Source organism: Amphibalanus amphitrite, unplaced genomic scaffold, assembly GCF_019059575.1.
Source record: "Amphibalanus amphitrite isolate SeventyFive unplaced genomic scaffold, NRLGWU_Aamphi_draft 000433F_arrow, whole genome shotgun sequence".
Lineage (NCBI taxonomy): Eukaryota > Metazoa > Arthropoda > Thecostraca > Balanomorpha > Balanidae > Amphibalanus > Amphibalanus amphitrite.
Window position 1 is genome coordinate 177,944 of NW_024881927.1, and position 15,418 is coordinate 193,361.

Sequence of the window (15,418 nt, forward strand, 5' to 3'; positions counted from 1 at the left end):
GTACCGAACTTTTACTTCGAATTTTTCAGGTCAAGGCCATGTCATCCTAGGTCACCAAAATTGTATATCATGTATCGGTCACGTAAAGCATGTTTTATGGTCCATTGTACTCGTATATTTCAAAAATAATGTCGTCTGTCATTTTAACTCATTTTCTGCTTAATTTACCGGAGGTCCTTTTACCTTTTCTGACCTTCAGGTCAGAAAAAGTCAAATTTTGAAAATGAAATTTTTTCAACAAAAAAAGGTGCCTATCAGATGCAGTTTGAGATCAGGAACACGATAGTGCCAATTATATTGCTGTACGATGTCAAAAACGTACTCAAAAATGGTTTTGAAAAATACATTATTGTAAAATTTTGACAATAATGCAAATAATTTGGCTATTTTTTAAGCGATTGGGCTAAAACTTGCTAGAGTAGTTCCCCAGTGTGTGTTCTATCACATTCAGATTTCTGCGAACAATTAATTTTGTTTGAAAAAAAATCTTTTTTTTTGTAATTGTAAAAACACATTTTACAAAATTTTCAAAATTTCTTAAATTCGAGATAGCAGTTTGATAGCTACGTGTCCACCGATGAAAAGAAATTGGATCTAGCTTTACAACTAAGCACTTGAGAGTTGAGAGCGTTTGCCGTAATTCAATATTTTGCAACAAAATCGACCGACATGACGTCACCTTGACGTCATTTTCGGTCAAACTGTGGCAGCTAGAAAGTTGAAAGTTTATCACAAGGTGTCAAATTGATGCCGCTGAAGATAGGTATCGCAAGTTTCCTGTTGATCCGTCGAACGGTTTAGAAGATATGGCCGAAAAACGGGAGAGGGGCTCTGTAGACCCCCCCCCCCCCTGCAGTCATGCGCGGGTTAATTATCAAATTGTACCGAGGTGTCGTTGGGATGAGGTGTCAAAACTTTGTTAGAGATCAATTTCATATTAAAGCGGTCAACTGTCTTTATTTGAACACGTACGCGCCTCTAGTGGCGTCCTGGCGAGTTAGGCACATGACGTAGACAGCGCACTACGCGCTACAATAACAAAATTTAGATCCGTAGCGAATTTTATTAAACCTCTACGAATCCATTCCATCATTTCTAACAGATTTTATCTTTCTATGTAGTTAAACGAATGTACACAGACCGTGAATCACTCCCTGATTTTTCTCACGGACAATATTTTCTGTAAAAAAAAACTCCCCCAAATTTATCGGGAGCACGCTTTTTTTACTTTTGCATATCAAAAGTTTCTTAGCCCACGCCCCAGTGGCGGTCTCAGCCAGCTTCGCCCTAGTGGGGGGGGGGGGGGATATGTTACCACCCACCTCTAACTCAAAAAACTAAGAGGGCTAGAAAGACGCGGTAAAAAGCAGTCGATAGCTCTCGCCTCTCAATGCGTACGTTTGAAAGTATTTCGGTCATTTTTCATCTAAGAGCAATATTGGGGTCACTGGAGGTCATCAAAGGTCAAAATTTGCCAAATGCCATTATATTTTTCAGAAAATATGCAGTTATCTCAGGAACTATGATAGCTAGAAAAACGCATGGAAAAGCAATCGATAGTTTTTGAACTCTTCTTTTGATAAGGTCATCATCAAAATTGACCTCAGGTCAACGGTTAAGCCTCCATAGGTCAAATATTGTGAAAATAACTGTTTTTGGATGCAACGTTTTTCACGAATAACTTTTAAACCAGCAAAGATGAAGAAATGGCAATGGCACTATCGTGTTTCTCTCCTTCAGCCGCTTCGAAACATAAACAGCCGCTTCGAATAATCATGCTTTAATTTTCCCCACATGACTGGAATCATGAAATGGATAACAATTCATGACCACTTCTAGAACTTGGCCGTGATACCAAATCTGTCGTCGATCTGTAGTTTTTTATTATGATCTAGAGTTTGGCATTCCTTTTTTCCAAGTGCCTACCTACTTTCAAAAGGTCATCGCCGCCCCTGGCCTCAAATGACCTCGGATGACCTTTCTAGAGGCTATCAGCAAAACAGACACCACCTTGGTCGTCACGGGTGGTCCAAATCATTGTGATTCTGAAAAAGTTGGACTGTTCCTATGTGTACACAGTGACACACGGATCTAGAGGCATTTTCATTTTTCTCCATTGACTTATAATGGGAAAGCTCACGGCACTGTCCTGACCTTAGGTCACGGATGTAAAAAAAAAAAACGAAATATGCAAATTGTTGCCTATAACATCATGCAATCCACCAAGTTTAAAACCGCTCCTACAAACATTGCAGGCTGGACAGGATTGGAAACTTTTTTAGGCTTGGTTTTTTAACCCGCGACCTGGTGGGGGGGGGGCTATTTTTTGCCCCCCCCCTCCAGCTTTTTCGATATATCTCCAGAACCGCTGCGCCGATCGTCACCAAACTTTCAGTACCCTCCCGGACATCAATTTTGCACATTGTGACCAAAAATTTTCCAAAGGCTAAGATAGGTTGGCCGGAAATGACGTCAGAGTGACGTCATGTTCTGCCGTTTTCGACCCAAAAAAGGGTTTCGCGGGAAGAGCTGTCAGGCCTATAGCTTTGCAAATACAGAAAAATGATAAGGACATAAAAGCTGTAGAATCAACAGGGCTACAAAACTGCTATCTCGGATTTTTGAAATTTTTGGATTTTGACCCCCCAAAATCAAAAAAATAAATTTATTGGATATAATAATCGAAAAATCCAAAAAGTTTTTCGAATTTCGCAAAAACCGGAATATATGTGATAGTCCTTACCACCTTCCATCCACATACCAAATTTGAGATTGATACCTCTTTTTTTTGGCGAAGTTATAGCGAAAAAACTGTTCGAAATTGATGACGTCAAATTTTCAAACTCAATTTGTAGCAATTCTAGACCCCGTAGCGCAAAACAAAGACCACCATTAGACTCCTCGTGACGAGCTGCATCGAATCAATACCCATTTTATGCAAAACTATCAACTTTAAAATTTGACCTTTTTTGGCCTGACCTTGACCTGACCTTGACCTGAACTTTACCAGAAAGTGACCTAAGCCGTACCTGATAGTCTTATAACCAACACCATTGAGTTGGAAATGAAAAATTGGCCATAAAACATGCATCACACGACCTTAGTAAAGTTGGGCTCATTTGACCTGACCTGTGACCCTTAGTGACCTGACCTGGTATTGTCAGTGACCTCTAATAGCAACATATCTACTAGGCAACTGACGCCCTGTCGCTGATTCTCGACAAAACGCGTTTTCCTCGGTGTTATAGCGCATTCCCTAGAAGACCCGTGAACGGTGAAACATGTCATCTTTGACCTGACCTGTGACGTCATCGGTGACCCCGAGGTCAATGAAATTTGGCTTCCTTCGACAAATTTGACAGGGCTTTCGAACGCCGTTTGAATTTTGCGGATCCGTCCAGTAGTTTCGGAGATACGAGGGGGGCAAAAAATAGCCCCCCCCCCACCAGGTCGCGTTATAAACAGACCCCACCAGGGCGCGAGTTAACTTGACCTGGTGACTTGACCTGACATGACCTGGGGTAAAAAAAATTCACACATTGTCCAAAATTGATGTACAGTTGCGGCAGGTCAGCCGAGGCGAGCGGACGTGCGCGCGTGCGCTCCGCGCGGGCCGTCAAGTGAGAGCAGTGAGCGCGAGGCAGAGTGAAAGAGAGTAACCAAAGTGCTGTGGTTTTGGTTACATGTTAAAGTGCCTACGGTGACTGGCCGTGATGACAAAACAGAGGAAAAGAAGACACGAATCGGGAACTCCGGAGAAAGAGGAAGGAACGATAGAGGAGCTCAAAGCATTCATAGAGGAGAAAACCGGTGAGGCTGTAACGGAGATCAAAAGAGCTCTTGATGAAAGGATAAAGGCAATAGAACAATCTTTGAGCTTTGCATTGGAAACGATTACGGTAACGACACAAAAGGCGAACTCGCTGGAAAAGGCGCTAGCTGAACTGCACAACGATTGGCAAAATCTCGCGTACAGAGTGGCCAAGCTAGAACAGGAAAAAGAGGATAGTGAGAAACTGAGAAGAAGAACACAGCTCATTTTCTCAGGGAGGGACTTGCATATCCCACAAAATGAACGCGGAATGATAGCGGCAATGTCAGCGATGATAAATAGAATGCTGGAGCTCGAAGTACACCCAGCTCATATCATTTCCGCAAAAGTCCTGCCACGAAACCGAGTGCTGATCACTTTTGCCAGTGACGAAAGGGGATCAATCAGAGATGAGATATTTCGCAACAAGTACAAGCTGAGAGGTCACAAAGTTTTCATTAATGAAAACCTGACCCCGATGAGGCAGGAGGCGTTTCAATTACTCCTCCAAGCGCGAAGGGAAGGAAAAATCTCAACGGTTATAACCAGAGGAGGAGAAGTGCTGTTTGCAAGATCAAAAAATGAGCGACTCATGCGGGCCAAAAACAGAGAGGAAGCAGAACACTTCCTGGCACAGCTGGTGAGAAATGTCTCTACAGAGCCGGTGCTTCCCCCAGCGGCGAGTCCTGGGGTCGCCCCTGAGACCGACCGGCCGGGGTCACGTGACCCTGGGCGAGCGGGTGAGCTGCCCGCGGTGTCCGGTCCCTCCGTGCTGGGAGAGAGCGTGGGAGCCGAGCGGACCACGACTCTGCCTACGTGCGAGCCGGGCAGCGAGGCCCGAGAGCCGCCTCTGCCGGAGCAGACGAACGCCGCGGCGGGCCCCCGGGCGGACCAGCGGGATGTCGACATGCCTGACCCGTCTGACGGGACCGCTGGGGCGGCGTCTTTGGTCGGGCATAGGAGGAACGGCTCGGGGTCGCACGGAACCCCTGGCCTGGAGTCGCCTCTGGCACGGCGTCCCGGCGGCCAGGGGGAGGTTAACCAACGAGACGCCGACATCGACAGGAGAGAGCAGCCGGTGGTCAACGGTGAGCCGTCCGGCCGGGGCGGCGCGCGCGCCCTCCCAGTGCACCTGAACTCACCTCCGTGTGGGGATGGGAGCTCGGGTCAAGCGAGGGCCAGAGGTGGGGTGGCTGGGGCGGGGAGGGGGAGGGGGACCGGTGGTGTGCGCGATAGAGTGGTGAGGCGGACTACAAGCGTTCCTCCGGGACAGAGGGACGATGGGAAGGCGCAGGCAGAACGACATCTTTCGAGAGAAGGAAGAAGTGAGGGTCAAGAGGGCGCCTACCAACGGGCCCTTATAGCAAAACAGGTTTATCAGACTGATAGAGATAAAGAACAACGGGAAGGTTTGGTGCGAGGGGAATCGGGTTTGAGGAGAGGAGCATCTGATATACGCTCCTACCTGAAATGAGGTGCCATTCCAAGTCAATCAAGGCGGTTAGGCTATATATGGATAGGATAGGGATTACCTGTATAGAGTTTTGGGCTAATGGGAACGAGGGAACGAGGACCACATGTCAATTGCTCTTCATACAACCTTTGCCATGGCATACACTTTCGCATGTATATTGTATTTGTCTTAAACGACAGGCTACAAGGTTTGTACCATGTTTGTTTGCTACCATGTTTCAATGTACCATCGCGCTTAAGCGGAGTCTCTGTGGGTCAAGGCGAGTTGTGCAAAGGTCTGGAAAAAAGAAAGGAACGCAAAAACTTCACCATGAGTGCAATTAGATTCGCATCTTTTAATTGCAGAGGGTTAGGTGATTTCAAGAAAAGAAAGGATGTTTTCCAATATCTAAGAAACCAGGACTTTCATATTTGCTTCCTACAGGATATCCACTGCAAAAAGATAGGGGTGCCTTATTTTAGGAACGCTTGGGGATCATCAGTCATAGTAGCACCATACACGCACAATGCAAGAGGAGTCGCAATACTTACGAAAAACTTAGACGTAGAATTCGGAGAGACAATGATTGATGAAGGAGGAAACTTCATCATTACAAAGGCAAAAATCCAGAAAGAATTCGAATTATGTCTGGTAGCAATTTACGGCCCGAATACAGACGAGCCCAATTTCTTCGAACTTTTGAGCGAGAGCATTAATGCAACCATAGAGGACGCAGATACACCAGTCGTTATCGGGGGTGATTTTAATGTAACTCTAAATCAACAGTTAGATAATTTTAACTATAGAAGAGAAAACAACACTCGAGCTAGAGAAGCAGTAAAAGCAATGATGGTACAAAATGAATTGATAGACATATACAGAGAAAAAAATCCTGAAAACCGAAGATATACTTGGCGGGTTGGAAACCCAATAGTAAAGCAGGCGAGACTGGATATGTTTCTTACTAGTGCTGCTCTGGAAAGTTATGTTGAAGAGGCGGACATTCAACCAGGTTATAGATCGGATCACTCCATTATTACATTGACGGTGGACTTCTCAAAGCAGCCGAGGGGAAGAGGACTCTTTAAATTCAATGCATCATTGTTAAGAGACAAAAATTACGTCAAAATGATAAAAGATACGATTAAGAGTACGGTAGTAGAATACGCTCTTCCCGTATACGCACATGACTACATTTTGGAGACCTCAACAAAGATAGAAATGACAATTGATTCATCTTTGTTTTTTGAAACTCTGATGCTGACGTTAAGAAGAGAAACAGTCTCTTTCGGCATTAGGAAGAGAAGGGAGGAACGAAGGCGAGAAAACCAATTGGAAAGAGATATACTTCTTTTAGAGAAAGAGCTTGACGCTTTAGGTACTCACTCATTGTACGATCAGATACAAAACAAGAAAAAAGAATTGGAAGACGTAAGGAGGATCAAGTTGGAAGGGAGTTTGGTTAGGGCGAGAGCTGTATGGAGGGAAAATGCGGAAAAACCAACAAAGTATTTTCTTACATTAGAAAAAAGGAGGTACGAAAGTAAGAGGATACCATGCATCAGATCGTCAGCAGGCTGCACAAGGAATCAAATAGAATTTCTTGATCTATTCCGTAGATTTTATCAAAAAAGGTTCAAAAGTGAGGATGAGTTTTTAGAGGGAGTTAATTACGATGAATATCTATCAAACATGGATATTAAAAAAGTAAATGACCATGACAAGCTCAATCTAGATAAGCCGTTGAACATGCAAGAATTAGGATCAACGCTACAGAGAATGAAAAATGGAACGTCTCCAGGTAGTGACGGTTTTTCCGTAGAGTTTTATAAATTCTTCTGGGCAGACATAAAACACTTTTTTCATGCTATGGTAGTTGAGAGTGCCACAAAGGGTACAGTTCCTCTAACTTTAAAAGAAGGAATAATCGTGTTGTTACCTAAGCCAAATAGACCCAGAGATTTGATCAAGTCATACAGACCAATAACACTCCTAAATACTAGCTACAAAATCATTTCAGGTGCTATTGCAAATCGATTAAAACTCGTGCTAGGAGACATAATCGAGGATTGCCAGTCTGCCTATTTAAAAGGGAGATTTATTGGGGACAATATCAGGATGATTTACGACGTTATCCAACTCTTGAATCAAGAACAAAAGAACGGGGTCTTAGTAAGTCTGGATATAGAAGCAGCTTTTGATTCAGTCAGTTGGACTTTCATTAAAAAAGTCCTGGAGCAGAAAAACTTTCCGCATAGTATTACACATTGGTTCAACACACTGTATGCTGGAGCCTTTTCCAGAATTTTGTATAATGGTCATTTGTCGAGTAAAATAATGCTAACAAGGTCTTGTAGACAGGGGGATGCGCTAAGTTGTTACTTGTTTATTCTTGTGATGGACGTTTTAGCGAAAAAGATTCGAGGAAATGCAGCTATCAAAGGAATTAAAATAGACAATGAAGAACACAAAGTGCTCATGTATGCAGACGATACGATTTGTTTACTCGAACCAGAGAAAACAAGCATGATGGAACTCTTCCAAGAGATAGGATGGTTCGCGAAGTATTCGGGACTAAGTCCAAACCTCGATAAGACTCAAGCTATGTGGATAGGGAAGGCATGCAGAGAAAATCGTTTTCTTCAGAGAAATTTAGCTGTTAAGTGGAGTGAAACGATTAAAGTCCTAGGGGTCACTTTCGATAATGAACTGCAAAAAGTAACAGAACTGTACACAGAGAAGGTAAAGGAAATCAAAAGAGAAATAACGAAATGGAAGTTCAGAAACGTATCACTGGAAGGAAAAGTGGTAATAATAAAATCGATGCTGATCTCCAAGATTAGTCACCTGCTCACAACGCTCCCTGACCCATCAAAAAAAATTATCAAAGATCTTAACAAGACTCTTTTCAGCTTTCTGTGGCATGGAAAAGGAGAAAAAATCAAACGGGAGTCTTTGATGAAAAACCATCTCAATGGAGGAGTGGACATGGTTGATTTAACAAGTTATATGAGAGCCTTGAAGCTATCTTGGATTAGGAGGTGCATTGTAAAGCAAGGAATATGGAACGCAGTTGCACAGAAAAGTACTGGTAAAAATATATATTTCTGGCAAATGGGTCAAACAGCTTTGAAAAGAAAGGCATCTCGTACTAAGAATCTATTCTGGAGAGACGTGATGATAGCATTAGCAAATTTCAGGGAAATATGCTCACAGAAGCTAGGTGTCGAGGAGCTAAACTCCACAGCTATCTTTTTTTTCTGATACTACTAAGTTCAAAACTTCATGGATTGAAGAATGGTATGTCAAAGGCATCAGATCGTTGAATGACTTATTAAAAACAGATGGATCTTTACTAGGTTTTGAGGAATTAAAACGGACTTACAACATTACAACCACTTTTCTGGATTATGCAACACTAATAAGTAGCTTACCTAGAGAATGGAAGGAATCGGGAGAAAAGGTGAAGTTATTTGGACCAAGTATAGATCCATTAATAAGCTTGATTATTTCTAGAAACACGGGTACATCACATTTAAAAAATGTCTTCAGACAGGAAAGAGTGAGAGATGTCAGAAACATATGGGAAATGTCCTGGGAGAGAAGGCTGGGTCAAATCGATTGGCAGCAAATATACAGAAGTCTCAGGGGCACTCCACAGCAGTATAGAGCAGTTAGGTATAAAATTATTACAAGAACAGTAGGAACAAACAGCTTTCTCAACAAAATTGGATTAATGGGAACCGATTCATGCAGTTATTGTACGGAGCGTGAAAATATAGAACATAAATTCTGGTATTGTTCGAGGATTAAGGCTTTCTGGGACAATGTTGAAGCGTGGTTGACCAGAATTCAGATAAACACACCAGAAAGGATAACCAGGGTGAAGGAGGTAATTCTAGGCGGCACAGAAAATGCGATTATAAACCATATTGTTAGTGTAGGCGTGTACATGATTTACTCTGGGAGGAGACTTTCGGTAGACACACTTATAACCATACTTACGATAGATCAGACAAGTGAGATGTATTGGGCAAAGGTGAACAATAAAATGAACTCTTTTAATGCTAAGTGGTCGACAAGAATAGGTCAGAGAAGGGGCGAAACCAACTGGCTCCTTGGCTCGCCTCGGCCCACAGAGCATACCGCAAATATATGATAGTGTGTGTGTGTGTGGTTCACGGTGATTGTATAAGAAATGTATGGAAAAAACTGCAAAAAATCAGCCACCGCTCCCATGACCCATCCGGGCCAACCCGGGACCGGCCTCTTTGACTAGGGCCGGTCGGCCGGCCGGGCGTGCGGGGCGCCGGCCCTACAAGTCGACGGCTCGCATGCCCGGCCGGTGGATAGGGGGCGCCGCCCGCGATACCCCTTCGCCGGGCGGCGCGGGCGGTGGCTGATGGCCCGCCTGGAGCGCCGGGGAGGTAACCCACAGCTCTCCCCGGCTGGGGAGGTATCCCCCAGATCTCCCCGGGGCCGGGGCGTTTTCTTTAGTCCATGATGGGACAACGCCCCGGCTTGGCCAGGCGGGCCACACCACGTCGCGTGGTGGTGGCGACTGGCGGCGAGCTATAGGTATTTTTATAGCTCGGCCGCCGCCCAGTCAAAATGCAGCTGAAATGTGGCTTCTGTTTTTGTGTATATTGTCAACACTGTATGTATATGCCAGCGTGTACGCTTGCCAAATATTACTCGCACGTTGTGGGGGTTTTGAAAGCCCTATTGTGTCGGTGCATATCAGGCGTTTGCGAGTTTAAACGCCTCAATCTGGGGCGCTCGTTTAGCATAGACGGAAAACCGGCGTCAGAAACCATGACAGAGATTGTCCTTGTTGGGCTGGAGAGCCTTCGATTATTATAGATGTACTTGTGTCATATTTGTACGATTTGTCAATAAACGTGAAAAAAAAACATATCTACTAGGCAACTGACGCCCTGTCGCTGATTCTCGACAAAACGCGTTTTCCTCGGTGTTATAGCGCATTCCCTAGAAGACCCGTGAACGGTGAAACATGTCATCTTTGACCTGACCTGTGACGTCATCGGTGACCCCGAGGTCAATGAAATTTGGCTTCCTTCGACAAATTTGACAGGGCTTTCGAACGCCGTTTGAATTTTGCGGATCCGTCCAGTAGTTTCGGAGATACGAGGGGGGCAAAAAATACCCCCCCCCCACCAGGTCGCGTTATAAACAGACCCCACCAGGGCGCGAGTTAACTTGACCTGGTGACTTGACCTGACATGACCTGGGGTAAAAAAAATTCACACATTGTCCAAAATTGATGTACAGAAAGATACTCCAAGCGGCGCGGCGCTACGCGCCGCGGTTTTTTATTCACACGCAAAAAACGCGACAGGGTGGTAACATATGCTCCCCCACTGGGGCGAAGGTCAAGCATGTTTCAAATAATTATATTAATTATAATAATTTAATTATAATTAATTAATTATAATAATAAGGGCTACGAACAGAGTATATAATAAATAATAAATAATTAATTATAATAATAATACTAATAATTCTACTTTTTCATTGTTCACTGCTTAATCATCAACATCATAAAATCTTAAAACATAACATTGAATGGCATTGTGTTTTGTTAATTTACTTTCCCATTACAAATTGTTGCTTCAGTGTTTTATGACAGCAGGAGCATCCCGACTGTCCTGTTGGTGCTTCAGTTGGCTTCTGCGGGACTGACGACATCACCGACCGCCTGCGGCTGACAGCTGGGCACGTGCTGCACATAGTCGCACATGCTGGTCTGCGGGTTGAACACCAGGCTGGTGTAGCACGACATGTGGACGGCCAGCCACGAGTTACAGCTGTAGTAGTATTCGCAGCTCTCCGGGTCCATGTACAGACCGTACTCGGTCGGACAGAAAAAGTCGAACGCCGGCCCCTCAGGACCAGGGTCGTCGGTCGGAGACGCTCTTGCCACTGGCGCTGCAACAGAAGAGGAAAAAGGCGTATGATTATCTACATAGTGTCCCCGAGAGAAGCACGGGAATATGGGATGATTTGCTAATCGATCGTAGCTGATTGATTAAGTGATTTATTGCTTTTACGTTGGGTACGCTTTTACATTTATTTGCTGTTACCCAGTCATGGGTGGAGAATGTTTGAAAGTTACCCCGGCCGGCGACCATCCTCAAATTCTTGCCAACGGTCATTAACCCGCGCCCCGTAGGGCTACCGGCGGACCCTACCACCCGTAGGGGGGGGGGCCGTTTCGGCCCCCCCTAAGATCTCGGAAAGTTACCGGCCGATTTTCAAAATTCAAACGGCGTTCGATAGCCCCACCCGGGAACTACCTTGTGACCGAATTTCATTGACCTAGGTCAAACCGATGACGTCACAGGTCAGGTCAAAGGTCAGATTTTCACCGTTCACAGGCATTTCAAGAAATGTGTTGTGAAATCGAGTAAATTGGTAATTTATTGAAAACCATCGATGGTACATTGTTCGTCAAACACATACTTTGCTATCTGAGGTCACTGATACCAGGTCAGGTCACAGCGAGGTCAGGTCACCGGGGGTTACATTATGAAAGTGTCGTGTGATACATGTTTTATGGTCTATTTTACATGACAAATGCGATTATGTGGGTTAGGTAGCCTTTGGGGCCAGCCTAGGTCACGTTTTGGTGAAGGTCAGGTCAAGGTCAGGTCAAATTAGGTCAAATTTCAAAGTTGATATTTTTGCATAAAATGGGTATCGATTCGATGCAGCTCGTCACGGGGAGTCCAATGGTGGTCTTTGTTTTGCTCTACGAGGTCTAGAATTGCCAAAAATTGAGTTTGAAAATTTGACGTCATCATTTTTGAACAGTTTTTTTCGCTATAACTTGGCCAAAAAACGAGGTATCGATCTGAAATTTGGTATGTAGATAGAAGACGGTAGGTACTATCACATATATTCCGGTTTTTTCGAAAATCAAAAAACGTTTTGGATTTTTCGGCTTATATATCCAAAAAAATGCATTTTTGATTTTTGGGGGTCAAAACTCAAAAATTTCAAAAATCCGAGATAGCAGTTTTGTAGCCCTGTCAATTCTACACCTTTTATGTCTTGATCATTTTTCTGTATCTTCAAAGCTGTAGGCCTGACAGGTCTTCTCGCGAAGGTCTTTTTTCGGTCGAAAATGACAGAACATGACGTCATTCTGACGTCATTTGTGGCCAACCTATCATAGCCTCTGGAAAATTTTTGGTCACAATGTGTAAAATCGATGCCCGGAGGGGTCCTGAAAGTTTGGTGGCGATATCTCCAGCCGTTTAGGAGATATCGACCGAAAAGGACAGGGGGGGGGGGCCGTTTCGGCCCCCCCCCCTACGGGGCGCGGGTTAACAAAAGGTCTGTCGCATGAAATAATGGATGTTAACGTTGTGTGAAGAACGTTGTTTCCGACGTCGTATCATTCATAAAATTTTTGGCACAACTAAAAAGACGATTTTGTTTAAGTGATTTTTACTTCAAATTTGCAATTTCACACTATACCCAAGCCATGTCATATGTCATTACGGGTAAACGTTGTGTTACTTACAGCTTTTTCTGGGTCCTCAAGACAGCTTCAAAAGACGGCAGTTTACCCCGTAAGAGCTTTCCAGAGAAAATTGAACATTCCATTCTAAGCACTAAAGTTGGTTACTGACATTCAGGGACGCAGCCCTTTTCAATGTTGGGCGGCTCAACCTCAGGGGACAAACAGTGAGTCGATCCCTTAGCTTTTTGTCAAGCAGTAGTTTTGAAATAGCGCGCCGAAGGCAAGAAATATATTCGAAACTGACTACTGAGCACAACTTGAGAGCAATCTGGGCACCGGCAACCAAAAAAAAGGTCTTAGGATTGGGGATTATGTTAAGTTGAGTAAATAAATACCTACCCGATTCGCAATATTACGCCACATGGCATTCAGCATCCGAAGAACCGAGATGCTCTGTTCGTAGCCCTTACCCATGCACAGTGGCGAGGGACGTTTTACGCCCCTCCCCCTAAAGTTTGTGATACGTGTTATGCTGCATTGTATCTTTTCTGCACATGTTGTTAAGATCCCGACTCAGAGCTCAGAGAGGTCAGGCCACTAAGTCAAGTCAAGTGACCTCGTCTCAAGCTTCACAATGGTGTGTGTGTGGGGGGGGGGGGGATTAAGCCTTATTTCCAGAACGTAAAACTTTTTACGTGTATAGGTAAACCGCGCGAATTTTGGCCCCAGGTCATATAGGGTCAGGTTATCAGGTCAAATTTGAATTTGCTAAATAATCATGCTTATTGCGATCATGTCATTTGCAAAACTTTCTTTCTAAAATTTTGCAAGTTTCGTGATCCAGCCTGAAAAGAGCTACCTAGGGTAGGGTGGGGTAATTTGAACATGTGGGGCAATTTGAACATAGTGTGAATAACTCAAAATTACGGAAACTCCATAAGTGGCATGACAATAAGACCAATGAGAGAAATTATCGTAACTAAAAGGGCTATCATATGAACGGGGTTTAAAGTTTCAGGGAATGAAGATGTTCACGCACAGTGTAAAAAATCAATTTCGCAAGGAAAAACGCCTAACAACACGTCATTGCAACTTCATTGCAGCGCAAAATATTGCATTGCTAGCGCCTAATACGCAACGGCTTTTGTTGTATAATGACCTAATCAGTGCCTTCAATCCAAGAAATTTGCTTTTGAACCCTGTTTTTTAAAATGGCAAAATAACTTTTGGCGTGGGGTAATTTGAACATAGTGTGAGAATTTCAATGAAGACAGGGATATCTCCGAAAAAAAACAACGCTCCCAGTTTTTTTTGCCAATATTTTCGAACCAAAGCAGTAGCAGATAAGTGATGCCAGTTTAAGAAAATTTACGTCTAGTATCCGTCTAGTGTCCGGCATTTTCGTTGATTTTCCGTCCAAAAATGTTAAAGTCAACTATATGTCCAAATATGTCCGAATATTATGCAGCTATCAACACTCAAAACCGTCATTTATATCGCTTATCATGTAATTTTACCAGCCGAAAAGTGTTCATTATATTGAGAGCTTAACAAGCTTTCCATTCGCCAATCAATGCTATGCACCATTACTTTATAAAAAGCGCTGAAGTGTAGCAAGCCATCGTCCAATGTTGTCCAGTCTGCTACCTTTGTCCAACCAATTCCGAATTGGACATTGGACAAAATCAGAACTCCAAATGTCCAGGTTTCGATTGGCACCACTTTAACAGATGTAGTAAGGTTGGGAGAGTTTTTATCGAACAAAAATGATAGACGTTCTGTTAATTGAAGAGGGGCGAATTCTGTTAACTGACCGGTGTGCAGCGTGCAGATATTAATACTCTGCAACTGTTATTTTTGCTGTTGTGTTGATTATTCAAGTGAAGGTATGTCTAGAATTGTTCTGCCTATTTGTTTATGGGTCACACAACATCGGTGCTGGCGAGACTATCGTTTTTATGACAGGTAAAGGCAGTGTGTTCAAATTACCCCACGGTGGGGCAATTTGAACACACCGTGACTTGGTGGAGAAGTGAGGCTATGCTATTCAAGGTATGCTCGGCTCGTCCAAAAATGAGGCTTGCATGGTGAAAGCAAGTGACACTTGCGCTACTGAAGCAGTTTTTCTTCATCCAGGGTTGAACTGGAATTTGGTACAACGGGGAAGACGTAAAAATATGTTCAAATTACCCCACACTACCCTATCGAATGTTTTGCTTGCAGTATTTTAGCTCCGTTAGTTCAGAGCTATGAGAGAAGTTGTCAAAGAACGTTAAAATCGGGAAAGTACTAAGTAGACTTTTGATAAAATATGGTGATTTTTCCTTTGAGCTGGTCTACATAAAACATGACTGAATTATCTTATCGCTGCTGACGCTCTTTCAAACGGCGTTGACGCTCTTCACCACCTATAGCACAGTAGCCGAGTTAGAAGGGGCGTAAAACGCCCGCCTCTCGCCCCAACGTGATACGATAGGACCAGGGTTGTGCTTGACTCATGAGTCGAGTCAGAAATTTGACTCAACTCTGACTCAAATGAGTCAGATTTAGTCGAGTCGGATAAAATGTTGAGCTGTTAAGTTGAGTCAGAGTTGAGTCGGACAAAAATATTAAGACGTCGAGTTGAGTCAGAGTTGAGTCAGTAAAATAGCTTTTGACATTGAGT

At 43.8% G+C, this 15,418-nt stretch overlaps 1 protein-coding gene across 1 annotated transcript in view; it reads right to left on the reverse strand.

Moving 5' to 3' along the window:
- Positions 1 to 10,564: 10,564 nt before the first annotated feature.
- Positions 10,565 to 15,418, reverse strand: part of LOC122391346 — a 262,100-nt gene continuing 257,246 nt past the window's right edge. Inside the window, exon 6 of the mRNA XM_043385148.1 lies at positions 10,565 to 11,213. Coding sequence (XP_043241083.1) covers positions 10,945 to 11,213 — 269 coding nt within the window. The 3' untranslated portion in view covers positions 10,565 to 10,944. The remainder of the gene's footprint in view (positions 11,214 to 15,418) is intronic.